Source organism: Schistocerca americana, chromosome 5 (assembly GCF_021461395.2).
Source record: "Schistocerca americana isolate TAMUIC-IGC-003095 chromosome 5, iqSchAmer2.1, whole genome shotgun sequence".
NCBI lineage: Eukaryota > Metazoa > Arthropoda > Insecta > Orthoptera > Acrididae > Schistocerca > Schistocerca americana.
In genome coordinates, this window is record NC_060123.1 from 568,838,876 (window position 1) to 568,866,165 (window position 27,290).

The 27,290-nt window shown below is 46.4% G+C and overlaps 1 protein-coding gene across 1 annotated transcript in view; it reads left to right on the forward strand.

Moving 5' to 3' along the window:
- Positions 1 to 17,093, forward strand: part of LOC124616542 (neural-cadherin-like) — a 323,640-nt gene extending 306,547 nt beyond the window's left edge. Inside the window, exon 3 of the mRNA XM_047144860.1 lies at positions 16,985 to 17,093. Coding sequence (XP_047000816.1) covers positions 16,985 to 17,058 — 74 coding nt within the window. The 3' untranslated portion in view covers positions 17,059 to 17,093. The remainder of the gene's footprint in view (positions 1 to 16,984) is intronic.
- Positions 17,094 to 27,290: the final 10,197 nt, after the last annotated feature.

The window sequence follows — 27,290 nt, forward strand, 5'->3', positions numbered from 1 at the left end:
GCTCAGAGCCATTCGAACCATTTGAAACTGGTACACCTGCCTAATATCATATAGGGCCCCCGCGAGCACGCAGAAGTAACACAAAACGACGTGGCATGGACTCGACTAATGTCTGAAGTAGTGCTGGAGGGAATTGACACCATAGATCCTGGAGGGCTGTCCTTAAATCCGTAAGAGTACGATAGTGTAGAGATCCCTTCTGGACAGCACATTGCAAGGCGCTCCAGATATGTTCGATAACGTTCATGTCTGGGGAGCTTGGTTTAAACTCAATCTAGTACTCCTGGAGATACTCTGGAGCAATTCTGGACGTTTGGGGTGTCGCATTGTCCTGCTGGAACTGTCAAAGTCCATCGGAATGCACGATGGACATGAATAGATGCAGATGATCAGACAGGATGCTTACGTACGTATCAATTGTCTGACTCGTATACGGACTTACCAGAGGTCCCATATCACTCCAATTGCACACTCCCCACACCATTACAGAGCCTCCACCATCTTGAACAGTCCCCTGCTGACATGCAAGGTCCAGGGATTCATGAGGTTGCCCCCATACCCCGCACACGTCCATCCGCTCCATACAGTTTGAAACGAGACTCGGCCGACCAGGCAACACGTTTCCAGTCACCAAAAGTCCAATGACGGACCCAGGTGAGGCGTAAGGCTTCGTGTCGTGCTGTCATCAAGGGTACACGAGTGGGCCTTGGGCTCCAAAACCCCATATCGTTCATGTTTCTTCGAATGGTTCTCACGCTGACACTTCAAAATATGCGGCAATTTGCGGAAGAGCTGCACTTCTGTCACGTTGAGCGATTCTCCAGTCGTCGTTGGTCCCGATCTTGCAGGATCTTTTTCCGGTCGCAGCGGTGTCGGTGATTTGATGTTTTACCGGATTCCTGATATTCACGGTACACTGGTGAAATGATCGTACAGGAAAATCCCCAAATCATCGCTACCTCGGAGATGCTGTGTCCCATCCTCCGTGTGCCGACTATAACACCACGTTCAAGCTCACTTAAATCGCGATAACCTGCGATTGTAGCAGCAATAACCGATTTAACAACTGCGCCAGACACTTGTTGTCTTCTATAGACATTGTCGTATTTTGACTGTTTACATATCTCTGTATTTGAATACGTATGCCTACAGCAGTTTCTGTGTAGTTCCAAAAGCGTAAAATTATAAAAGCTGTGTTAAAGCGATATTACAAGGTTTGAGAACATTTATCAAATTTGTAAATTAAGTCAGATATTTGTCCCATGACTTAACACAGTATTACTGTAGTAAACAGGACAGCCATCCTTCAACTGGATAACCTTGAGGTGCCTACTTTCGTGACGGCCGGTATAGCGGAAACAGCGCCAGGTTGGAGCAGCTAGGCGGGAGATGCGCGGTGCGTGTCAGTGGGAATGCAGCCGAGACCGCCCAAAAGCGGGACCGCGGATTGGCCGGTACCTGGAGCGCTGTCTGCAGTCCATCTCGGCGCGCGCGGTCGGGGGTCCGGCGCCTCCAGCAGCCGGCGGGGCATTTAGTAGTTTTCTTGAGCCGCGCGGCTGAATAATTCATGCCGGCAGCGCCAGCGCCCGCGGCCGAGGCCGCCACCTGTGGAATGATTAAGCAGCCGCCCCCGGGGGCGTAGGCGCCCGGCCTACCTGGGCCCGCGTGGATTCCCTGCCGGTCCCTCTCGTATTTCATATTTATGAACTCGCTTCACGTAAACCATAAAATGTCGTATTAGGCGGCGAGCGCGTGGACCGCCTCATTAGCTCGGGGACCGGCACCGGACGACGCCGGCTCCATGCTAACGCCACAAACCCCCAGGGGGTGGGCTGCGCCTACATCTCCCGGGTAAGGCTGCCGCTCGTGTACCCAGTAGCACTCACTATCCCTGTCGCTTTGAAACTGTGTACCACGTCGGCGTTCAAATTCTTCTTGGGCCGAGGTTGAAATATTCCTGGCTGTAGCCGGCCGGAGTGGCCGAGCGGTTCTAGGCGCTGCAGTCTGGAACCGCGCGACCGCTACGGTCGCAGGTTCGAATCCTGCCTCGGGCATAGATGTGTGTGATGTCCTTAGATTAGTTAGGCTTAATTAGTTCTAAGTTCTAGGGAACTGATGACCTCAGCAGTAAAGTCCCATGGTGCTCAGAGCCATTTGAACCATTCCTGGCTTCAGTAGCTCCAAGCAGCTGAGATTGCAGCAATAATCAGCAGCAGTTAAGTCCCATAGTGCTCAGAGTCATTTGAACCATTCCTGCCTTCAGTAGCTGCAAGTAGCTGAGATTATAGCAATAATCAGACAACGTTATAAGTAGTGTGAGGTACCAGCGGCAGATGATACGACCGCTACCCCTTTCGTAGAAAACATGATGATGATGATGATGATGATGATGATGATGATGATGATGATGACGACGATGTTGTTTTGGTTTGTGGGGGCGCTAAACTGCCCCGTTATCAGCGCCGATACAAATTCCCAACCTTTGCTCAGTCCAATCTCGCCATTTCCACGAATGATGATGAAATTATGAGGACAACAGAAGCACTCAATCATCTCGAGGCAGGTGAAAATCCCTGACCACGCCGGGAATTCCTAGAAAAGGCCGCCCGAAGTATAGTCTATCACTGTGATTGGCTGCCGTGTACGGAGGCGCTAATTTTCCATCCTTAGTATTATAAATACAAACGTCTCAAAAGTGAGACCGACAGGAAGTGCGAAATGGCTAAGCAGGGATGGCTAGAGGACAAATGTAATGATGTAGAGGCTTATCTCACTAGGGGTAAGATAGATACTGCCTACAGGAAAATTAAAGAGACCTTTGGAGAAAAAAGAACCACTTGCATGAATATCAAGAGCTCAGATGGAAACCCATCTCTAAGCAAAGAAGGGAAAGCAGAAAGGTGGAAGGAGTATATAGAGGGTAGGGTAATCACTAACTTCATTGTTCGTTTGAAGGAAGTTAGGAAACGAAATGGTGGACTTATTGAGCATGTGCTGAGTTAGAAGAAATCTCCATGGACGGCTCTTCATTGTTGTATATGTTCCTTTCAGATTGTATTGACAATAAAGTTTATATTCAAAAACAAAATGGTAACACATTTCGTGCACCACCCTGTATTTTCAGGAAATACACGTACGCACGCAGAAACACTGCACAGAGCCTACTGCCTTTATACCGAGTTTCTCCCTCTACCAACTGAATCGCTCATGTCTTGTTATGCATTGCATTACTGACATCATCAAATGCGACTCCATTTCACTGCATCTGTCGATATACCGGGTTTCATCCTGTTGCATATACATTGTACGCAGCCATTCCTACCGACAATGTTAATTTTCCTGCAAATATCCATGCCTTTCTGCTGATTTCCATTAATGTATACGTATCTCTAAATAGCAAGCTATCGCCCGCTTATTTCAAAAGTCGTAACAATAGGCAAAACTAAGAACAAAAGTTAAACGAAAAGATAGACGAAGCGCTTTGGGTATGTTCCGGACCCTCCTAAACTGCGCTCCCAAACAAAGTTTGTGCGCTGCCTTATCACTCCCGTACGAGCAGTCATGACGCACACAAGCGTTGTCTGGGCTGGTCGGTTTTATTTAAGTCTATAAAGAAATGTTAAGTCTAGAACAGTCAAAATATTAAGTAAATGTCTGATCAGTTATCGGTTTTTGGGAAGAGAACTTGTGAAATTTTAATGATTTATGAATTGTTAAACAGGTGGTGGATAAAGATTGTAATTCGCAGATTCTCGTATTCTGTTACAATAAATACGAGCGGCGTCCCACAAAAGTGAAAGAATGTCATTTAAGGAGTAGCAGTTCCTCGCTGACAGTTCATTTCAGCCTCAAGACAACCGGTCTACGACCCACGTCCTGTTTTCTGCACAGGGGACATCTGTAAAAGGCTACTGGCCGGCGAACTTCATCAGAGCAGTGAAAGCAACCCCGCGTGTTCTGCATGCTCAGTACAAATGGGAATAGTGACATGTAATGTGGGGTAACATAGAGGAGGCTAATATTTGAAAAGACACACGGAGTCTTTTTCAAAGCAAAATTCTTTAACGTCATCAGGTATTACGCTATACATTATTAGTGTCAAAGATATTTTACAAAGACGTTTTATACCACTTTCGACAATATACTGGGTTCCTTTCGTGATATCTTTTATTAAAATTACAACATAATAGTTTTTAATTAAAGATTTGTCGAAGCGTACAAGGGGTCTTATAATCTGTTTTAAATTAATTGGCACCTGGCGCTTGAGGTCCAAAGTTCCTACGCTACTTTCTGCACACATCGTGTTCGCAGCAATAGAAAATCGCTTTAAAGTCGCTGGCTCCTGCAGAAATCACGTAAAAATCCAAAGTTCACGCATGGTATAAATGTCTATTGTGCGTCTAATCACATCAACAACCTGTTCTCAATTTTAATTGGGGTCAGAGCTACGTTAATTTTTTTGAAAGAACTAAAAATTTTGTGACTGGGTTAAAGTTTTAAACTTGTCAGGCAGGCACGTAGTTTAACTCACTGAAATACTTCTTTTTACACATTTTCTTTAGGCTCTTATCAAATGATTCAAATGGCTCTGAGCACTATGGGACTTAACATCTGAGGTCATCAGTCCCCTAGAACTTAGAACTACTTAAACCTAACTAACCTAAGGACATCCCACACATCCATGCCCGAGCTAGGATTCGAACCTGCGACCGTAGCGGTCGCACGGTTCCAGACTGAAGCCCCTAAAACCGCTCGGCCGCTGCGGCCGGCCAGGCTCTTATCAGCAGCGGGTATGTGTTTCGGGAAACTCATGTCACAAGGTTGCAACAGAACAATTTATTTACTTCCAGTTTCGGTCTGAGATCATCGTCTGGTACGAAACATTGGCCAATACAAATCACGCGTCACACATGAAGAAATATAAAATCACACTACATGTCAGTTACATGAACAATATCAAGGCGGCAGTGGTTTTACGGCATCAGCAATTATCGTCATACAGCAAAACCAAATTTTGTTTTTGATGCTTCCCAAATCTCTCTCTTGGGTAAATTTTGTGTTTGTAGAAAGTTCAACAGCGAGGACATAAATCTGTGTGCTTGAAACACTTAAACGTTGAAGTGCTTAAAATTTAATTTCACTTAAAATCATAATCACTGTACCCTATTTTCATTCCCATTGTTCCCTCCCCCCCCCCCCCCCCAAAATGGTTGAAATGGCTCTGAGCACTATGGGACTTAACAGCTGTGGTCATCAGTCCCCTAGAACTTAGAACTACTTAAACCTAACTAACCTAAGGACATCACACACATCCATGCCCGAGGCAGGATTCGAACCTGCGACCGCAGCAGTCGCGCGGTTCCGGACTGCGCCACCCCCCTCCCCCCCTTAGCCGAGTGGCCGCCGGCACGGTAGCTCAGCGTGTTCGGTCAGAGGGTTAGCTGCCCTCTGTAATAATAATAAAAAAAAAAAAAACTGAGCTAATCGATCAACAACGAACTTAAACGGATGTCTTACGACGTCCACCCCGAGCAGATGCACCGAAGAAACGCGAACAAAATGAGATTAAAAAAAAAAAAAAAAAAAAAAGCGGCCAGCGCGTCTGACTACCTGCAGTGGGCCCGGGTTCGATTCCCGACCGGATCGGAGATTTTCTCCGCTCATAGACTGGGTGTTGTGTGGTCCTCACCATCGTTTTACCATCATCGACAAGCATATCGCCGAATTTGGAGTCAGCTGAAAGTACTTCCAACTCGGCGGCCGAACTTCGCTTGGTGCGGACACCAGGCCGTCAATGCCACGCGATCATTCCATTTCACTCAGATTCACCTACTCAGTCTTGCCATGTCATCAAAAATGTACAGTCTACCGTCTCGTCGTTCTCAGAATGTGCCTCTTGTCTGAATACGGAACACATTCATTTAAAATGTAGAGTACTGTGATACGCACGCTTCAAGCATCACACACTGGAGGATCCTCCCATCGAAGCAGGGAGCCATCCCTAGCTCAGTTCAGGGATTAATAGGACAAAGTCGATAGTAGCAGTACGATATACCCTCTGGCATGTAATGAACGGTGGCTTGTGGAGCTTTCACGTAGCTGTAGACGTATATATTAATAGTGGTAACAAATGATGATGCTCGTCTTATTGTTCACAAATTCTTGCCACTCGTGTATGGAATCATCTCCACGTCGAAACATAGTGCTGTATGCAGTAAATGTCAGACACAAGTGGGGCGAAGGCTATTGTCAAGTTACCGTAATTATGATGACAGCCGTGTGCGTAGGTAAGAGAGATGGTAGCGTTCATACGGCACCAGCGCTTTGTGAGGTTCCCTGACGCTGGACGCGGAATGCGGAGAGCAGCACCGCATGTACCGGGGCTGATTAATCCCCCTCTGGGCGGCGCCGTTGCCTGGGCAACGACAATATTGCGCGTCGCCCCCCTCTCCAGTCCAATCACCGTTGCCATGGCAGCCGGGTTGTCCGATCCAGTGACGCAGCGCGGACGACGGACCATTGCAGAAACGTCACCGAATAAATAATCTGGATGCAGGGCGCGCATTTGTGTTTCTGGGAACTAAACCACGCTGTCATTTGTGTACATACTTGTCTTAATAAACGAGACGAATTACTGCGGAATGTGTAGCTGAGAGTAATTTCCATTAATTCATAGCTTGTTCTCTGTGACATTCACGAACGTATTGCAGGATCTAATTATTTTCTGAATTATAGAGGACTGTCATGAACACTGGGCTGAAGAATGTTCCTAGTTTTGTGTTGTTGTCGTTGTGGTGTTCAGTCTAAAGAGAGCTCTGATGCAGCTCTCCATGCTACTCTAACCTGTGCAAGCCTCTTCATCTCCGAATAACTACTGCAACCTACATCTTTCTGAATCTGTTCACTATATTCATTCCTTGGTAACCCTCTACGATTTTTACCTGCCGCACTTCCCTCCAGCACAAAATTGTTGATCTCTTGGTGTGTTAGAATGTGTTCTATCAGCCAATCCCTTCTTTTGGTCAAGTTGTACCACAAATTTCTTGTCTCCCCCATTCTATTCAGCACTTCCTCATTAGTTACGTGCTCGACCCATCTAATGTTCAGTATTCTTCTGAAGAATGACGGAAGAACTAAGAGCGTACATGAAATTAGTAGTCAAAGATCCTTATTTAAAACGCCGCGCGGGATTAGCCGAGCGGTCTGAAGCGCTGCAGTCACGGGCTGTACGGCTGGTACCGGCGGAGGTTCGAGTCCTCCCTCGCGCATGAGTGTGTGTGTGTTTGTCCTTAGGATAATTTAGGTTAAGTAGTGTGTAAGTTTAGGGACTGATGACCTTAGCAGTTCAGTCCCATAAGATTTCACACATATTTTTTTCCTTACTTAAAACGATCCAATAAAGTGTGTATTTTATACATTACAGTGTATAAATAAACAAAACTTAGTAATGTTGTCGCCCCGAATCGCTACACAGCTATTTTTAATTAAGGCTTTTTGATATTTATGCTCATGTACTTTCCTAAAAAATTTGTCGTCTGTCAAGAGTAAAAATTGTAATTAAAATGCGAAAGTAAGGTTGCTACCTTATTCCAGGCAATAATGAAAGGTTGCCAGATGCAAACAGGGACGCGTGTAGGATTAACTTAGCCTCATCGACTTTCTTTATACAACCATAAATAAAATGCAAATAATTTTATTGCGAACATAGTGGTATAGGACTGCCTTATCAAAAGTGGACCTATCTTGGCCACCGCATTTCGAAAGGTTCTACTCTCTTTTTATCTAAGCTGTTTATCGTCCATGTTTCACTTCCATACATGGCTACACTCGAGACAAATCTATATTCGATGTTAACAGATTTCTCTTATATCCTCTCTACTTCGTCCGTCATCTCTTATTTCGCTGCCCAAATACAGCAACTCATCTGCTACTTTAAGCGTCTCGTTACCTAACCTAATTCCCTCAGCATCACCTGATTAAATTCGACTACTTTTTATTACCCTTTTTCTGCTTTTGTTGATGTTCATCTCAAACCCTCCTTTCAACACACTGTCCATTCCGTGCAACTGCTCTTCCAAGTCCTTTGATGTCTCTGAAAGAATTGCAGTGTCATCGGTAAACCTCACAGTTTTTATCTCTTGTTGCTGGACTTCGATTCCTACCCCAAATTTTTCTTTGGGTTCCTTTATTGCTTGCTGAATGTACGGGGATTGGATCTTTAACAGTGGCAACTATTTATGCACAGCTCGTACAAAATAGATACGTGTTTCAAAGTTTTACTGACCTTCAAAGTAGTCACCAGCATTGTGTATAACCCGTTGCCAGCGATGAGGAAGTCATAGGATACTCTTAGCAAAGCCAGTTGTGTTGAAAGTTCGAGCGGCGCGGTCTATTGCCCGACGAATTTGTTGCAGTTCTGAAGCGAATGCCGTGAATGTTTCATTCAGTTTAGAAATCGAGTTGAACTCACGAGGGCTTAAGTCAGGGGAGTGCAGTAGGTGGTATAGCACTTAGCAGCCCCATCAGTCAAACAAATAAGTTACAGCTTGCACTGTACCTGCTTGAGCATTGTCCTGCAAAATGATGGTCAGGTCCTGCAGAAAGTGTTATCACCCCTGTCTCTAAGCTGGTCGTAGCTTGCGTTCCAAAAATTTGTCCGGTTTTGTTTCTAAGCCGTCTTGTTACATAGTGTGTTGTTCGGTATGGGTGGTCTCAGTGCACAGGTGTGAGGTTACGGGTCCGAAGGTCTGCCTCGGGATCGATCCCCGGCTTGTCCTTGGATTCTAGGATTTTTATGTGTCACTTGTCCCTCCAGGAATGGTTGTTAATATAAAAAATGGCGAGGTGTATAGTGGTTGGAAGTTACCGTCAAAAAATTGTACCCCCCCCCCCCCCCCCCCGCTTCCGCATCCTCCTATAATTGGGTAGGTGAGTCATCTCAAAATTAGGAGGAAAGCAAGTGCTTCCAACAGAACCGTGGCTAGCAAATCCAAATCACAGTGGTGTTCAAACTTTCGACCTTTACTTACTTCTGTTCGAAAAGCGACCTAAGCAAGCCATCAAAATTTTTCCTGCCGACGATAGTACATTAAGATAATTCGCGTACCTTTTTCCTATCTACACTACTAGCCATTAAAATTGCTACACCACGAAGATGACGTGCTACAGACGCGAAATATAACCAACAGGAAGAAGATGCTGTGATATGCAAATGATTAGCTTTTCAGAGCGTTCACGCAAGGTTGGCGCCGGTGGCGACACCTACAACGTGCTGACATGAGGAAAGTTTCCAACCGATTTCTCATACACAAATAGCAGTCGACCGGCGTTGCCTGGTGAAACGTTGTTGTGATGCCTCGTTTAAGGAGGAGAAATGCGTACCATCACGTTTCCGACTTTGATAAAGGTCTGATTGTAGCCTATCACGATTGCGGTTTATCGTATCGCGACATTGGTGCTCGCGTTGGTCGAGATCCAATGACTGTTAGCAGAACGTGGAAATGGCGGCTTCAGGGAGGTAATACGGATCGCCGTGCTGGATCCCAACGGCCTCGTATCACTATCAGTCGAGATGACAGGCATCTTATCCGCATGGCTGTAACGGATCGTGCAGCAACCTCTCGATCCCTGAGTCAACAGATGGGAACGTTTGCAAGACGACAACCATCTGCACGAACAGTTCGACGACGTTTGCAGAAGCATGGACTATCAGCTCGGAGACCATGGCTGCGGTTACCCTTGACGCTGCACCACAGACAGGAGCGCCTGTGATTGTGTACTCAACGACGAACCTGGGTGCATGAATGGCAAAACGTCATTTTTTCGGATGAATCCAAGTTCTGTTTACAGCATCGTGATGGTCGTATCCGTGTTTGGCGACATCGCGGTGAACGCACATTGGAAGCGAGTTTTCGTCATCGCCATACTGACGTATCACCCGGCGTTATGGTATGGGGTGCCATTGGTCACACGTCTCGGTCACCTCTTGTTCGCATTGACGGCACTTTGAACAGTGGACGTTACATTTCAGATGTGTTACGACCCGTGGCTGTACTCTTCATTCGATCCCTGCGAAACCCTACATTTCAGCAGGATTATGAACGACCGCATGTTTCAGGTCCTGTACGGGCCTTTCTGGATACAAAAAATGTTCGACTGGTGCCCTGGCCAGCACATTCTCCAGATCTCTCACCAACTGAAAACGTCTAGTCAATGATGGCCGAGCAACTGGCTCGTCATAAAACGCCAGTCACTACTCTTGATTAACTGTGGTATCGTGTTGAAGCTGCTTGTTCAGCTGTACCTGTTCACGCCATCCAAGCTCTGTTTGACTCAGTGCCCAGGCGTATCAAGGCCGTTATTACGGCCAGAGGTGGTTGTTCTGGTTACTGATTTCTCAGGATGTATGCACCTAAATTGTGTGAAAATGCTCTTACATCTCAGTTCTAGTATAATACATTTGTCCAATGAATACCCGTTTATCATCTGCATTTCTTCTTGGTGTAGCAATTTTAATGGCCAGTAGTGTAATAATCGAGGTCTTGTGTGAGCAGCCTTCATCCGCAGCCTTGAATCAATTTGAACGTTATTTGCGGCACATCAAATTTGGCTAACGCTTCCATTGTTAACGCTCGCATTTCTTAGAGTCACACAAGCGGATGTCCAGCACTGCTCATGCGTCACCGTATAGGTCTTTCCGCTGTCGGTAAGACTGAAAGACTTCCTCGACGACGTGTTTAGTAGACTTTACGAGGCCTCCCTGTGACTACACTGGCGCGGAAGCAGGCCGCCGGCCGTCGCGGCACGGACCGCCGTAACCAATCCCTCGCCAGGTCGCCCCTTGTCAAAACAGCGGCCAGCCGGCCTCTGCGTCTCTCCAGGGTGGCGCGCCGCGGCCGGTCGTAAAACACAGCGCATTTCTCAAAGATCCCTTCACTCCAGTCTCATCCAACGAATATATCTTAGGTGTTGGGAAACAACTCAACTCACTTAAGAAAGGCAAGTCTTCCGCTCCAGATGGTATACCAATCAGGTTCCTTTCAGAGTATGCAGACACAATAGCGCCTTTCTTAGCAATCATACACAACCGCTCATTTGACAAACGTCTGTTCCTAAAGACTGGAAAGTAGCACAGGTCACACCAATATTCAAGAAAGGAAATAGGAGTAACCCATTGAATTACAGACCCATATCACTGACCTCAATTGGCAGTAGGATATTGGAGCATATACTGTACTCGAACATCACCCGCCAGGAAAGCCGAGAGCGCTAACGCGCTGCTTCCTGGACTCGGGTAGGCGCGCCGGCCCCGCATCGAATCCGCTCCGCGGATTAATGACGACGGCCGGTGTGCCGGCCAGCCTGGATGTGGTTTTCAGGCGGTTTTCCACGTCCTACTAGGTGAATACCGGGCTGGTCCCCACGTCCCGTCTCAGTTACACGACTCGCAGACGTTTGAAACACATTCTCACTATTTCACTATTTACACTCTGCGCAGACAGCTGGGGTGCACTAATTCCGTCCCAGGGGGTGTGGGGTGGCGGCAGGAAGGGCACCCGGCCACCCCTTACAATTAACCATGCGAAAGCCGTACTTACCCTGCCGACCCTGCGCACAATGTGGGATAAAGGCGGGAGCGAAAGAAGAAGAACTGTACTCGAACATCATGAATCACCTTGAAGAAAATGAGTTATTGATACATAACCAACACGGATTCAGAAAATGTCGTTCTTGTGCAACACAGCTAGCTCTTTATTCCCGTGAAGTAATGAGTTCTGTTGACAATGTATCTCAGACCGATTGTATATTCCTAGATTTCCACAAGGCTTTTGGTGCCGTTCCTCACAAGCTACTATTAATCAAATTGCGTGAATATGCAGTATCGTCTCAGTTGTGTGACTGGATTCGTGATTTCCTCTCAGAGAGGTCACAGTTCGTAGTGATAGACGGTAAATCATCGAGTGGAACAGAAGTGATATCTGGCGTTCCGCAAGGTTTCGTAATAGGCCCTCTGCTGTTTCTGACTTATATAAATGACCTAGGTGATAATCTGAGCAGCCCCCTTAGATTGTTTGCAATTTACCGTCTAGTGAAATCATCAGACGATCAATTCCAATTACAATATGATCTAGAGAGAATTTCTGTACTGTGCGAAAAGTGGCAATTGGCACTAAATAAAGAAAAGTGCGAGGACATCCACGTGGGTACTAAAAGAAATCCGATAAATTTTGGGTATACGATAAATCGCACAAATATAAGGGCTGTCAATTCGACTAAATATCTAGGAATTACAATTACGGGCAACTTAAATTGGAAAGACCACATAGATAATATTGTGGGGAAAGCTGAACAAACACTGCGCTTTGTTGGCAGAATACTTAGAAGATGCGACAAACCCAGTAAAGAGACAGCCTACATTACACTTGCCCGTCCTCTGCTGGAATATTGCTGCGCGGTGTGGGGTCCTCACCAGGTAGAATTGACGGATGGACATCGAAAAAGTGCAAAGAAGGGCAGCTCGTTTCGTCTTATCGCGCAATAGGGATGAGAGTGTCACTGATATGATATGCGAGTTGGGGTGGCAGTCACTGAAACTAAGGCGGTTTTCTTTTCGGTGAGATCTATTTACGTAATTTCAATCACCAACTTTCTCTTCCGAAATGATTGAAGTGGCTCTGAGCACTATGGGACGTAACTTCTGAGGTCATCAGTCCCCTGGAACTTAGAACTACTTAAACCTAACTAACCTAAGGACATCACACACATCCATGCCCGCGGCAGGATTCGAACCTGCGACCGTAGCGGTCGCACGGTTCTAGACGAAAGCGCCTAGAACCGCTCGGCTACACCAGCTTTCTCTTCCGAATGCGGAAATATTTTGTTGACACCCACCTACGTAGGGAGAAATGATCATCATAATAAAATAAGAGAAATTAGAGCTCGAACGGAAAGATTTAGGTGTTCTTTTTTCCCACGCGCCGTTCGAGAGTGGAATGGTAGAGAAGTAGTATGAAAATGGTCCTATTAACCCTCTGCCAGGCACTTCAGTGTGAATGGGAGAGTAACCATGTACAGGGTGTTACAAAAAGGTACGGCCTAACTTTCAGGAATCATTCCTCACTCACAAATAAAGAAAAGATGTTATGTGGACATGTGTCCGGAAACGCTTAATTTCCATGTTAGAGCTCATTTTAGTTTCGTCAGTATGTACTGTACTTCCTCGATTCTGATGATCAAATTGTAAATTTTCACAATCAACATGTATGGGCTGACGAGAGTCCGCACACAATTGTGCAATCACGTCATCAACACAGATTTTATGTGAACGTTTGGGCAGGCATTGTTGGTGATGTCTTGATTGGGCCCCATTTTCTTCCACCTACGCTCAATGGAGCACGTTATCATGATTTCATACGGGATACTCTACCTGTGCTGCTAGAACATGTGCCTTTACAAGTACGACACAACATGTGGTTCATGCACGATGGAGCTCCTGCAGATCTCAGTCGAAGTGTTCGTACGCTTCTCAACAGATTCGGTGACCGATGGATTGGTCGAGGCGGACCAATTCCATGGCCTCCACGCTCTCCTGACCTCAACCCTCTTGACTTTCATTTATGGGGGCATTTGAAAGCTCTTGTCTACGCAACCCCGGTACCAAATTTAGAGACTCTTCGTGCTCGTATTGTGGACGGCTGTGATACAATACGCCATTCTCCAGGGCTGCATCAGCGTATCAGGGATTCCATGCGACGGAGGGTGGATGCATGTATCCTCGCTAACGGAGGACATTTTGAACATTTCCTGTAACATAGCGTTTGAAGTCACGCTGGTACGTTCTGTTGCTGTGTGTTTCCATTCCATGATTAATGTGATTTGAAGAGAAGTAATAAAATGAGCTTTAACATGGAAAGTAAGCGTTTCCGGACACATGTCCACATAACATATTTTCTTTCTTTGTGTGTGAGGAATGTTTCCTGAAAGTTTGGCCGTACCTTTTTGTAACACCCTGTGGATGTAGATGTAACGAAGAGTTATTCAATCCATCTACAGTTTTTGCTGTTGTCATGAAATACGTGAAAATACACAGAAGTGAGAAAACTCATACCTCTAAATATCGTGTCGGACCACCTTATGCCCTGCGTCGTGCCGAAACGCGACGTGGCATCGAATCAACAAGTCGTTCGAAGTCCCCTGCAAGTATACAGAGCGAGTCAAAAAGGACTTTATAATTCGGAATAATATACGCTAAATTTACTGGGGTAACTTATAAAATTAATATACACTCCTGGAAATGGAAAAAAGAACACATTGACACCGGTATGTCAGACCCACCATACTTGCTCCGGACACTGCGAGAGGGCTGTACAAGCAATGATCACACGCACGGCACAGCGGACACACCAGGAACCGCGGTGTTGGCCGTCGAATGGCGCTAGCTGCGCAGCATTTGTGCACCGCCGCCGTCAGTGTCAGCCAGTTTGCCGTGGCATACGGAGCTCCATCGCAGTCTTTAACACTGGTAGCATGCCGCGACAGCGTGGACGTGAACCGTATGTGCAGTTGACGGACTTTGAGCGAGGGCGTATAGTGGGCATGCGGGAGGCCGGGTGGACGTACCGCCGAATTGCTCAACACGTGGGGCGTGAGGTCTCCACAGTACATCGATGTTGTCGCCAGTGGTCGGCGGAAGGTGCACGTGCCCGTCGACCAGGGACCGGACCGCAGCGACGCACGGATGCACGCCAAGACCGTAGGATCCTACGCAGTGCCGTAGGGGACCGCACCGCCACTTCCCAGCAAATTAGGGACACTGTTGCTCCTGGGGTATCGGCGAGGACCATTCGCAACCGTCTCCATGAAGCTGGGCTGCGGTCCCGCATACCGTTAGGCCGTCTTCCGCTCACGCCCCAACATCGTGCAGCCCGCCTCCAGTGGTGTCGCGACAGGCGTGAATGGAGGGACGAATGGAGACGTGTCGTCTTCAGCGATGAGAGTCGCTTCTGCCTTGGTGCCAATGATGGTCGTATGCGTGTTTGGCGCCGTGCAGGTGAGCGCCACAATCAGGACTGCATACGACCGAGGCACACAGGGCCAACACCTGGCATCATGGTGTAGGGAGCGATCTCCTACACTGGCCGTACACCACTGGTGATCGTCGAGGGGACACTGAATAGTGCACGGTACATCCAAACCGTCATCGAACCCATCGTTCTACCATTCCTAGACCGGCAAGGGAACTTGCTGTTCCAACAGGACAATGCATGTCCGCATGTATCCCGTGCCACCCAACGTGCTCTAGAAGGTGTAAGTCAACTACCCTGGCCAGCAAGATCTCCGGATCTGTCCCCCATTGAGCATGTTTGGGAATGGATGAAGCGTCGTCTCACGCGGTCTGCACGTCCAGCACGAACGCTGGTCCAACTGAGGCGCCAGGTGGAAATGGCATGGCAAGCCGTTCCACAGGACTACATCCAGCATCTCTACGATCGTCTCCATGGGAGAATAGCAGCCTGCATTGCTGTGAAAGGTGGATATACGCTGTACTAGTGCCGACGTTGTGCATGCTCTGTTGCCTGTGTCTATGTGCCTGTGGTTCTGTCAGTGTGATCATGTGATGTATCTGACCCCAGGAATGTGTCAATAAAGTTTCCCCTTCCTGGGACAATGAATTCACGATGTTCTTATTTCAATTTCCAGGAGTGTATGTGTCATTTTGCAACAACAGACTCACATTTGATTAACGTAGTGCATCAGTACCCCATTCCCCACAATAGTGCACAGTTAAAATGGCTACTTTCAATGGTGCGGCGCGTCCTCGCCGTGTGTTTTGGTGTCATGAAACGAACTCTGCAGCAACAGCTGGCCGGGTATTTCACACCGAATACGCTGAATAACCTCCAAATAGCCCCACAATTAACCATTCGCACAACAACTGTGTTGAGACGGGTCTTTCACTGCGACATGATAAATCACCAGTTAGCCCACAAGGTGATGATGGTATTGTGTATCTGGATATGCTTGAGAACTTTTTTAATTCCACAGATCGATGAAGATGACCGAGATGGGATGGTTTACTACCAGCAAGACGGTGCGCCACATCATTTCCTCGTGGACGTTCGAGGTTTCCTGGATAATCGCTCCCAGATCGGTGGACTAGCCGTGAAGGGCCATCTGCATGGCCATCTCGCTCCACAGACTTGACATCACTGGATTTCTTTGTCGGGGTCTTTATTAGAGACTGTTTGTATGTTCCTCCTCCACCAAACAATTTAGCCGACGTGGAAAATCGAATTTCTTGAAGAAGTTTAATTGCTGTGGAAGTGCTGCGAGAACTGTGGTGCGGAGGAACGGGGCGGATTTTGGAAAATGCCCCATCTAAAGATGGTTTGAAAAACTTGGCATGAAGTGACGCCAGGTGCTGCGGTCCCATAGTCAAATTTAAAGGTTTACCTGTAAATTTATTGGCCGGCCGTTGTGGCCGAGTGGTTCTACGCGCTTCAGTCTGCCTCTGGCATGGATCTGTGTGATGTCCTTACGTTAGTTAGGTTTAAGTAGTTCTAAGTTCTAGGGGACTGATGACCTCAGATGTTAAGTCCCATAGTGCCATTTGACCCATTTTTTTGTAAATTTATTGTGTTTACATATGTTCCGCTTCAAAAAAAAAAAAATGGTTCAAATGGCTCTGAGCACTATGGGACTTAACATCTATGGTCATCAGTCCCCTAGAACTTAGAACTACTTAAACCTAACTAACCTAAGGACAGCACACAACACCCAGCCATCACGAGGCTGAGAAAATCCCTGACCCCGCCGGGAATCGAACCCGGGAACCCGGGCGTGGGAAGCGAGAACGCTACCGCACGACCACGAGATGCGGGCTATGTTCCGCTTCGTCATACGTTAGTAGTAACGTTAGACAATCGTCTTAATCATGTCTCCCTGTTCACACACGGGAACTTACATATTTCTCCTTTTGTTGCAGGTGAGTCTGACATCAGCGCAGCAGTTCGTACTGGACCATTACGCGTTGCAGCTTTCTCTGACGTGCAGGTATGATTGTAATCAACAGAAAAACTCCCAATGCTAAGCAGAAAAGTAAAGCCAATGTCTTGCTCACCAAGAAAATTAGTCATTACGATCTAACTTTGCTTTGAAAAGGTGCTATAACAGTATCGCTGGATTTCTCAACATTCAGTTAGAGGGAATATCACTATTTTAAGTATCTCTCTCTCTCTCTCTCTCTCTGCTCTGTGTGTGTGTGTGTGTGTGTGTGTGTGTACGTGTACTTTATTCACCTCTGCTCTCGCCTACTCTTCTTTTTCCCTCGACCGACGTTTGTAACGAAAGAGTTGATAGCTTGACCAAATGAAGTGTTCCATTGGCGATCATAACAGTACTGTGTTTTCCAGATAAAGGATAAAGCACTCTTTGCACAATGTTAAAAAATGAGAAACAAAGAGGGAATTATCGTAGCGCACCTTTCAGAAACACACTGCTGTATTTCCTAGGCTCACATTTCCCTTGGTGAGGCTGTGGAAAGCTTGCTGTGTTATCATTTTCTTAAAATATTTTGTGAGAAGTTCAAAGACTGAGTGTTCAAACAGAAGGAAAGAGATATGTTACAAAACAGTTCTCAGCTACTATTGTTCAACGATGGCGCGCATAATTTTTTCACTCGTGCTTATGATAACAAAACGAATATAGTTTATACCAATAAAAATGCCATTGTGTTCAGTCATACAACATGTGACATATTGTCTGGATATACGTCGCCGCGCGGAATGTCCGCGTGGTTTGAGGCGCAATGTCACGGATTGCGCAGCCCCTCCCGCCGGAGGTTCGAGTCCTTCCTCGGGCATGGTTTAAGTAGTGTGTAAGTCTAGGAAAGCTACGAAACTTTCTCAAGTCATAAGGCCAAACAGATTCTCATCGCAACAAGGGAATGAAAAGTAACTACGCAATTAATAAGTTGCTTTCTTCGAAATACGCGAAGACATCTATTGATGGCCCATGACTGGTCCTTTATGGATGTTTTAGAGCCCATGACTGTTTATTCAACATAAATACAGAACACTGCAATCACTCACTTTTTGAATTACTCTTTTATTCCAAAAATCTAGTTTTCGAACATTTCAGGTTTATTTTCCAGGTCGAGCACATAGAAGCTACGCACTATTTCATTGCACGGTTCTGGGTAATGGTTTGTGACAAGAAGATCGAAAAATTCTTTAACTTACCACCATGATGTATGTTTATACGGCGAGTTGTATAGTGCCAGTAACTGTCCGAAGGGTACGCGTCTCCTTTCGTGGGTCGCCGCAAGGGAAGGTTCCTTCCCTTTCGTAATATGAATACTATCAACTGTTACCACCTCTACTGCGTTTGGTGGAGGCGTATCTGTCTGTTGTTACTTCATTTTTCGGAGGGGAAGTGCTTGATTGAATGCTTTTGCTCAGCGTATCCAAGCCTAGAAGTATGCTGGGCTATCAGTTCTCATTAAGTGGAAACTAGCAATCCCGTGTTACAGTAGGCGTGATACGTGCCGCTTGAAACTTTGGCGTGACCAACCTGGGCCCGTAGTTAAAGATAAACAACAGTCTCCGGCTGTGTGACCCAATCGGGCTGTTTCACGGATAAAATAAATTGTATTCGGTCGGAGCCGGAGAAAAGCGTTTGCTCTTCGTTCACCCGTATCAGTCCCCGCTGCTGGTTTCCCCCATCGGTTTTTCCCACCGTGAAACACTGGCGGCTGTTGTCGCAGATAACGACATGTGGAACATGTCCATGTGCTTTTGTCTGAAGCGTCTTCTATCGGTATTATATCAACAATAAACAATATCGTCTGAAGATGACGAGCGGTTGCGTGTCTTATTGTCCTCACCATTTCATCATCACCGACGTGGAAGTGACCCAATGCGGCGTCAGACGAAATGAGAATTGCAATTGGCAACCGAACTTCCCCGGATGAGGTATCTCTGTCAACAGCGCCACACGATCATTTCATTCATTTCCCACGATACATTACTGTGTTTCAGGCTAGACTGCCGGACGCAACTGCTGAGAGCCTCGACGTAATTTATTAGCCCGGAAAGCGTGTAACAGCACAGCTCTTCCGTTGTTTACTCTCACCTGTTTACGCGCGAAAGCGCCACAACGCGGCTCTTTAAGCTCAGACAGAGCGTAAAGCCCCAGTCCTAGGGAGGGGGGATGAGCTACGGTGTAAACTTTTGGCGCGAACATTGCAATTCGGTGTCGTGACAGCGGGCGCGTGTATATTCAGGCAGCGCCGAGCCGTAAACAAGATTTGTAGTGGGCGGGGCTAATTAGCACGCGGTTTAACCGCCACAGAGCCCCCCCCCCTCCGTCCCCCCCTCTCACCTCGCCCTTTCCCCAGATTGAAAATTAAACCGGCCGGCTGGTTGGCGCCGAAATTTAGCGCAGGCTGCGGCGGCGAACCGCGCTGATGTACGTCCGTGCGAGCGAGCAGGCGTAGCGGTGCTGGCTGCGGGGAATCCGTTCTCTGCCGTTCTCTCTACTGCGCGTGCGCGGACTGGTGGCAGAGAAGGAACGACAGCGTCATCACGTTGCTTCCAACACATTTCACTAATGTGTGGTATCTGTGTATTTTCTTGTTGACAACAAGGTATCTGTGTATTTTCTTGTTGACAACAAGGTTTTTATTTTAATTTCAACCGACTTTCGATAATTTGAAATTGAAGCTGCCTCACAAGGAGACGGCACGACTGTGGGGTCGGGGATTTGTCCACAATATTGTGTGGTGAAAGAGGATCCCTAACACCTCACGTGGTTAAAATATTAGGACACACTACCCGGAAAATCCCGGGAAAAATCGATCCAAAGTTTCTTAGGTGCCTTATGAGTGTAAAATGTTGGTTCACTGGCGAGCTGCCGTTTGGCCTCGGTGTTTAGGGCTCGGATTCTTACGCCAGAGGTCTCGTGTTCGATTCCTCCTCTGGCACATTTTTTTCTGTTCCATTTCCTTTGTTTATTCCACCAATTGTTCAGCAAGTTTCCCAAACCTACATTATCTTTAACAAATTAGTTACATTATTGAATAAAAATTATTTTCTTTCTGTCCAACAACACAATTGATGGCGGTGGGTTTTCCATTTTTCATTGTAAAATATATGAGGAGAAACATTGCCTTTTTAATCAGAATAACAAAGTCGATTGGGAAACATTCAGTTTCTATACGTATAACAATTATAAACAAGAACCGCAGTGGTAATTATCGTAAAAACAAACAAAACAATAATGTTTGCGGCATCTTGCGCAACATATAAAAGCGGATTTTTTATAGTCACAGGGCGTTTGCAATAAATCTGTACAAAAACATGCCCCATTAACATTTACGAAAATGTTTCGAGTTTCAGACAATTTTGAGGCAAAACAAGCATATTAAATCATGTTTCGGAATATTGATGACGATACTTGATGGTGAATTATAGAATGAATTTTTATACAATCTTCCCGGGAATTAATTTCACGATTCTCCTGTAACAATGCGCTGCAATTTTGCAAGCAACAGAAGGAAAAAAAAATTGCCGAAGGAGGAATCGAACACGAAACCTCTGGCGTAAGGGTCCGAGCGCTAACCATGTAGGCCAGACGGCGGCACGACAATGGGCCAACATTTTATGCTCATAAGGTACCTAAGAAACTTTGGATCGATTTTTCTCGGGATTTTCCGAGTAGTGCGTCCTAATATTTTAACCACGTGAGGGGTTAGGGGTCCTCTTTCACCACACATAATTGCGGACAAATCCCCGACCCCACGATCGTGCTGTCTCCTTGTCAGAAGTATTTTCGATAGGTGAGCTTTCAGTCTAGCAAAAATTTGACCGATCATGTAGGAATCAAGGACAAGCAGACTTTTATGGTCTTTTTGTCATTTTTTCAAGTTAGCGAGACAAGGAAAGCAACTGCTAACACGTGTGAATACTAGTGACCCGTCAGTTTAATCAGTGATGCTTGCAAAAATACTGGCACGAATTATTTACGGAAGAATCTGACCTCAGGGAAGGTCAGTTTGGTTTCCGGAGAAATGTAGGAACAAGCTGAAAGTAGCAGGGATACAATAAAGGGACCAAAATGTGATTAACAGAAACCTAATTGCAGTTATGAGAGTTGAAGGAGGAGCAGAAGTTGATATGGGCATGAGACAGCGCTGTAGCCTATTCCGGATGTTGTTCAATCTGTACACTGGGCAAGTAGTAAAGGAAACCAAGGAGGTATTTAAAAAGGAATTGCAGTTCATGGAGAAGCCACAAATACTTTATTGTGTGCCGATGACATTGCAGTTCTGACAGAAACGGCAAAGGATTTGGGGGAACAGCTGAACGGAATGAATAGTGTGTTCAGAGAGATGCCATAAAGAGGAATATGAGCAAAAGTAAGACACGGATATTGGAGTGTAATCGAGTAGTATCAGGCGTTGCTGAGAGAATTATAATAGGAAATGGGAGACTGAAAGTAATAGATCAGTTTTGTGAAACAAATGATGATGGTCGAAGTGCAGAGGGTATAAAAAGCATATTGCCAACAATAAGAAAGGCGTGTCTGAGGAAGATCAATTTTTTAACATCTAGTATCAATTTAAATGTTACTAAGTCTTTTCTGAAGGCATTTATATGGTGTCTAGCTTTGCACGAAAGTAAAACGTGGACGATAAGCAGTTCAGACAAGAAGAGAATGGACGCCTTAAAATGTGGTGCTGTAGAGGAATGCTGAAGATTAGATACCTAGCTCGAATAACAAATGAGGAGGTAGTAAGTGCATTGGGAAAGAAATAAATTTATGGCATAACCTGACTAAAACAAGGCATCAGTTAATAGGACACATTCTTATGCCTCGAGGAATTGTCAGTGTGGGAACGAAAGGAAGTGTGGGGGAGGAGGGGCTAGAAGCTGTAATAGGAAATCAAGGCTTGGTATACAGTAAGCTGGTTCAAATCGATGTAGGTTGCCGTAGTTATGCAGAGATGGAGAGGCTTGCACAGGATGGACTAGCGTAGAGATCTGCTTCAAACTAGTTTTCGGACTGAAGACCACAACAACAGTAATGAGCCACCACTAACTTGAGGCAAACTCTTGAGTGCTGACACTAACAGCTAATAGCTTAGCCGTTCCTTTAAGTATATAACGTACGGTACGTAAGTTTTGCCCTCTACACTGACTAGGCCAATTCGATAACCACTGTTGAAGAAGTAACTCTCCTTACAATATCCACTCCCTCACTCAGTATGAATCGTTTTCAGCAGGCATATCGTTCTGATTCAGAAATGGTTGGTGGACAGTATAGGATGTTGAAAAAAATATTAGAAGATCCATATTTTTTGATGTTCATATTTCAGCTACAAATGCAAAAAAAAATTACTATGCCTTTTGTCTACATTATTGTTCTCATTTTTGGTACATTTCCCACAGAGAGGTGTCAACTTTTGTACACAATCAGAAATTACATACATTAAAGAAAGTTCTGCATCAGTTCCCAGAACTCCTGAAGATAGACATCGACTGTGGATACTGTATCACAGACACAGTTCCTTTGACTCTTCAGAGATTTCACTGAACCCGCCCAAAGATGCAAACAACTATGCATGAGCAGCACCTATTAGATTTTTTAGACGGAGGGGTCCAACAGTCGATCAATTCCCGTCATTGCACCAGGAAGGAGGTACACGGCTCGTGTTGTCTATAGTTCAACCATGCCTAGACGATCAATACCGCGGTTCGATCGCGTCCGCATTGTTACTTTGTGCCAGGAAGGGCTCTCAACAAAGTATGTGTCGAGACGTCTCAGAGTGAACCAAAGCGATGTTGTTCGGACATGGAGGAGAGACAGAGAGACAGGAATTGTCGATGACATGCCTCGTTAAGGCCGCCCAAGGGCTACTACTGCAGTGGATGACCGCTACCTACGGATTAGGGCTCGGAGAAACCCTGACAGCATCGCCACCATGTTGAATAATGCTTTACATGCAGCCACAGGACGTCATGTTACGACTCAAGCTGTGCGCAATAGGCTGCATCAGACGCAATTTCACTCACGACGTCCATGGCGAGGTCCATCTTTGCAACCACAACACCATGCAGCGCGGTTCAGATGGGCCCAACAACATGCCGAATGGACCGATCAGGATTGGCATCATGTTTTCTACACCGATGAGTGCCGCATTTGCCTTCGACCAGACAATCGTCGAAGATTTGTTTGGAGGCAGCCCGGTCAGGCTAAACGCCCTAGACACACTGCTCGAAGACAGGAGGTTCCCTGCTGTTTTCGGGTGGCATTATGTAGGGCCGACGCACGCCGCTGGTGGTCATGGAAGGCGCCGCAACGTCTATACGATACGTGAATGCCATCCTCCGACCGATAGTGCAACCCTATCGGCAGCATATTGGCGAGGCATTCGTCTTCATGGACGACAATTCGCTCCCCCATCGTACACATCTTGTGAATGATGTCCTTCAGGATAACGACACCGCTCAACTACAGTGGCCAGCATGTTCTCCAGACATGAACGCTATTGAACATGCCTGGGATAGACTGAAACGGGCTGTTTATAGCCGACGTGACCCACCACCCATTCTGAGGGATCTACGCCGAATCGCCTAGAGGAGTGGGACAATCTGGACCAGCAGTGCCTAGATGAACTGGTGGATAGTATGCCACGAAGAGGACAGGCATGCATCAATGCAAGAGGACGTGCTACTGGATGTTAGAGGTACCGGTGTGTACAATAATCTGGACCACAATCTCTGAGGTTCTCGCTGTATGGTGGTGCAACATGCAATGTGTGGTTTTCATGAGCAATAAAAAGGGCGGAAATGATGTTTATGTTCATCTCTACTCCAATTATCTGTACAGGTTCCGGAACTCTCGGAACCGAGGTAATGCAAAACTTTTTTTGATGTGTGTGTATTATACTTTTACATTAAGCCTGCAACAAACGGATACGTTCACCCTAATACTGTATGAAGAACCAGGACTCGTCTGGAAGACGACTTTGTGCCATTACTGTGTCTTTTGTGTTTGGCATTCGTGTGAATCAAGGACGTCAAGTGATTGTCAAGAAATGGACGAAAAAGGATTTCGTGTGGTGATTGAACATTACTTTATGAAAGGCAAAACGCCTCAGGAGACTAACGACAAGCTTGATCAACATTACACTGACTCTGCACCTTCGGTTAGAACAGGTTATAAGTGGTTTCAAAATTTTCAGAGTGGCCATATGGACACAAGTGATGCTGAATGTTCTGGACGCCCTGTGGAGGTTACGATTCCAGAAGTCATTGATAAAAGCTATGATATGGTGATGGATGATAGAAGAGTTAAGGTGCGTGAGATTGCTAGTGCTGTGGGCATCTCGAATGAACGGGTACATAATATATTGCAAAAACATTTGGACATGAGAAAGCTATCCGCATGATGGGTTCCGCGATTGCTCACGCTTGACCAAAAACGGAATCGTGTGAAGTGTTGCAAGGATGGTTTACAGCTATTCAGGAAGAATCCGCAGGACTTTAAGTGTAGTTTCATCACTGTGGTTGAAACATGGATACATTACTATACTCCTGAGAACAAAAACAATCTAAACAATGGGTTACCAAGGGAGAATCCGCACCAAAAAAGGCGAAGACCAGTCCTTAGGCCGGAAAGATTATGGCGACTGTCTTTTGCGATTCGCAAGAGATAATCCTCATCAACTATCTGGAAAAGGGTAAAACTTACAGGTACATATTATTCATCGTTATTGGAGGGTTTGAAAACCGAGCTGCAGGAAAAACGCCGGCGATTGGATCGCAGAACAGTCCTTTTCCATCACGACAGTGCACCAGCATACACCTCAGTAGTTGTGGTCGCAAAATTAGTGGAAATAGGATTCCAACAAGTTTCACCCCCCCCCCCCCCTCCACCCCTATTCTCCAGACTTGGCTCCCTCGGACCATTATTTGTTCCCCAATTTGCAGAAATGGCTGGCGGGACAAAAATTTTATTCGACCGAGGAAGTGATTGCACCAACTAATAGCTATTTTGCAGACTTGGACAATTCCTATTATTCGGAAGGGATCAACAAATTAGAACAGCATTGGACGAAGTGTATAAATCTAAAAGGCGACTATGTCTAAAAATAAAAAAAAGTTTACCCCAAACACGTAAGTACATTACTGGCCATTAAAATTGGACACCACGAAGATGACGTGCTACAGACGCGAAATGTAACCGCCAGGAAGAAGATGCTGTGATATGTAAATGATTAGCTTTTCAGAGCATTCACACAAGGTCGGCGCACGGTGGCGACACCTACAACGAGCTGACATGGGGAAAGCTTCCAACCGATATCTCAAGCACAAACAGCAGTTGACCGGCGTTACCTGGTTAAACGTTGTTGTGATGCCTCGTGTAAGGAGGAGAAATGCGTACCGTCACGTTTCCGACCTTGATAAAGGTCGGATTGTAGCCTATCGCGATTGCGGTTTATCGTATCGCGACATTGCTGCTCGCATTGGTCGAGATCCAATGACTGTTAGCAGAATGTGGAATCGGTGGGTTCAGGAGGGTAATACGGAACGCCGTGGTGGATCCCAAAGGCCTCGTATCACTAGCGGTTGAGATGACAGGCATCTTATCCGCAAGGCTGTAACGTATCGCGCAGCCACGTCTCGATCCCTGAGCCAACAGATGGGGATGTTTGCAAGACAACAACCATCTGCACGAACAGTTCGACGAAGTTTGCAGCAGGGTGGACTATCAGCTTGGAGACCATGGCTGCGGTTACCCTAGACGCTGCATCACAGACAGGAGCGCCTGCGATGGTGTACTCAACGACGAACCTGGGTGCACGAATGGCAAAACCTGATTTTTTCGGATGAATGCATGTTATGTTTACAGCATCATGATGGTCGCATCCGTGTTTGGCGACATCGCGGTGTACGCACATTGGAAGCGTGTATTCGTCATCACCATACTGGTGTATCATCATAATGCACGACCGCATGTTGCCGGTCCTATACGGGCGTTTTTGGATACAGGAAATGTTCGACTGGTGCCCTGGCCACACAGTCTCCAGATCTCTCACCAATTGAAAACGTTTGGTCAATGGTGGCCGAGCAACTGGCTCGTCACAATACGCCAGTCACTACTCTTGATGAACTGTGGTCTCGTGTTGAAGCTGCATGGGCAGCTGTACCTGTAGACGCCACCCAAGCTTTGTTTAACTCAATGCCAAGCCGTATCAAGGCCATTATTACGGCCAGAGGTGGTTGTTCTGGGTACTGATTTCTCAGGATCTATGCACCCAAATTGCGTGAAAATGAAATGACATGTCATTTCTAGTATATTTGTCCAATGAATACCCGTTTGCCATCTGCATTTCTTGCTGTAGCAATTTTAATGGCCAGTAGTGTAGTTTTTATTTTTGCACGGACTTTTCAAACGCCCCTCGTAAGTGAACGCGACAGATGTCGTTTAGGTAACTGAAAACTTCAGAAGATCCCAGTAGGACGGTCGCAACGTCAGCCATGTAAGAAGTAACTTAAGAGGGAGAAGAAGCGACTTCGGAGATTTCGCCTTCAGTCTCACTTCCGGTAGCCTGAGATCAGCTCAGTAGTAGTGGACGTCCAGTGGGAGTGGACTGCAGTGGAAAACTGAAGGCTCCCTCACGCGGCCGCCGCTGTCACCGGCAGGTCGATGGCGGGCAGCTGTCCGCCGGTGGGCGCGAATTAAACATGGCCAGAGGCGGCCGGCGCCGGCAGGGCCGTAATTAAATTTTACTCCGCATCGACCGCAGCGTGATGCGCCGAGCGCTCCAGCCTGCGTCTGCCGCGTACTTGCGTAGCCGCTGACCTGACCGCGTGGCGCCCGTTTGCTCGGCGCTCCAGCACAGCGGCTACTGCGGCTTTCAACCTTACTCACACGGGAGCGAGTTAGCTGATGTTGCCAAGGAGCGGTACACGTTTTGTGACGTCACTCCCTGTAACGTTACGTTGAGGCGGCACTGCCAGAGTGAAACACGAAATAAGTTATACGATATTTCAGCAACGTGCTACGAAACCTACACTACTGGCCATAAAAATTGCTACACCAAGAAGAAATGAAGATGATAAACGGGTATTCATTGGAGAAATATATTATACTAGAACTGGCATGTGATTACATTTTGACGCAATTTCGTTACATATATCCTGAGAAATCAGTACCCAGAACAACCACCTCTGGCCGTAAGAACGGCATTGATACGCCTGGGCATTGAGTCAAACAGATGGCGT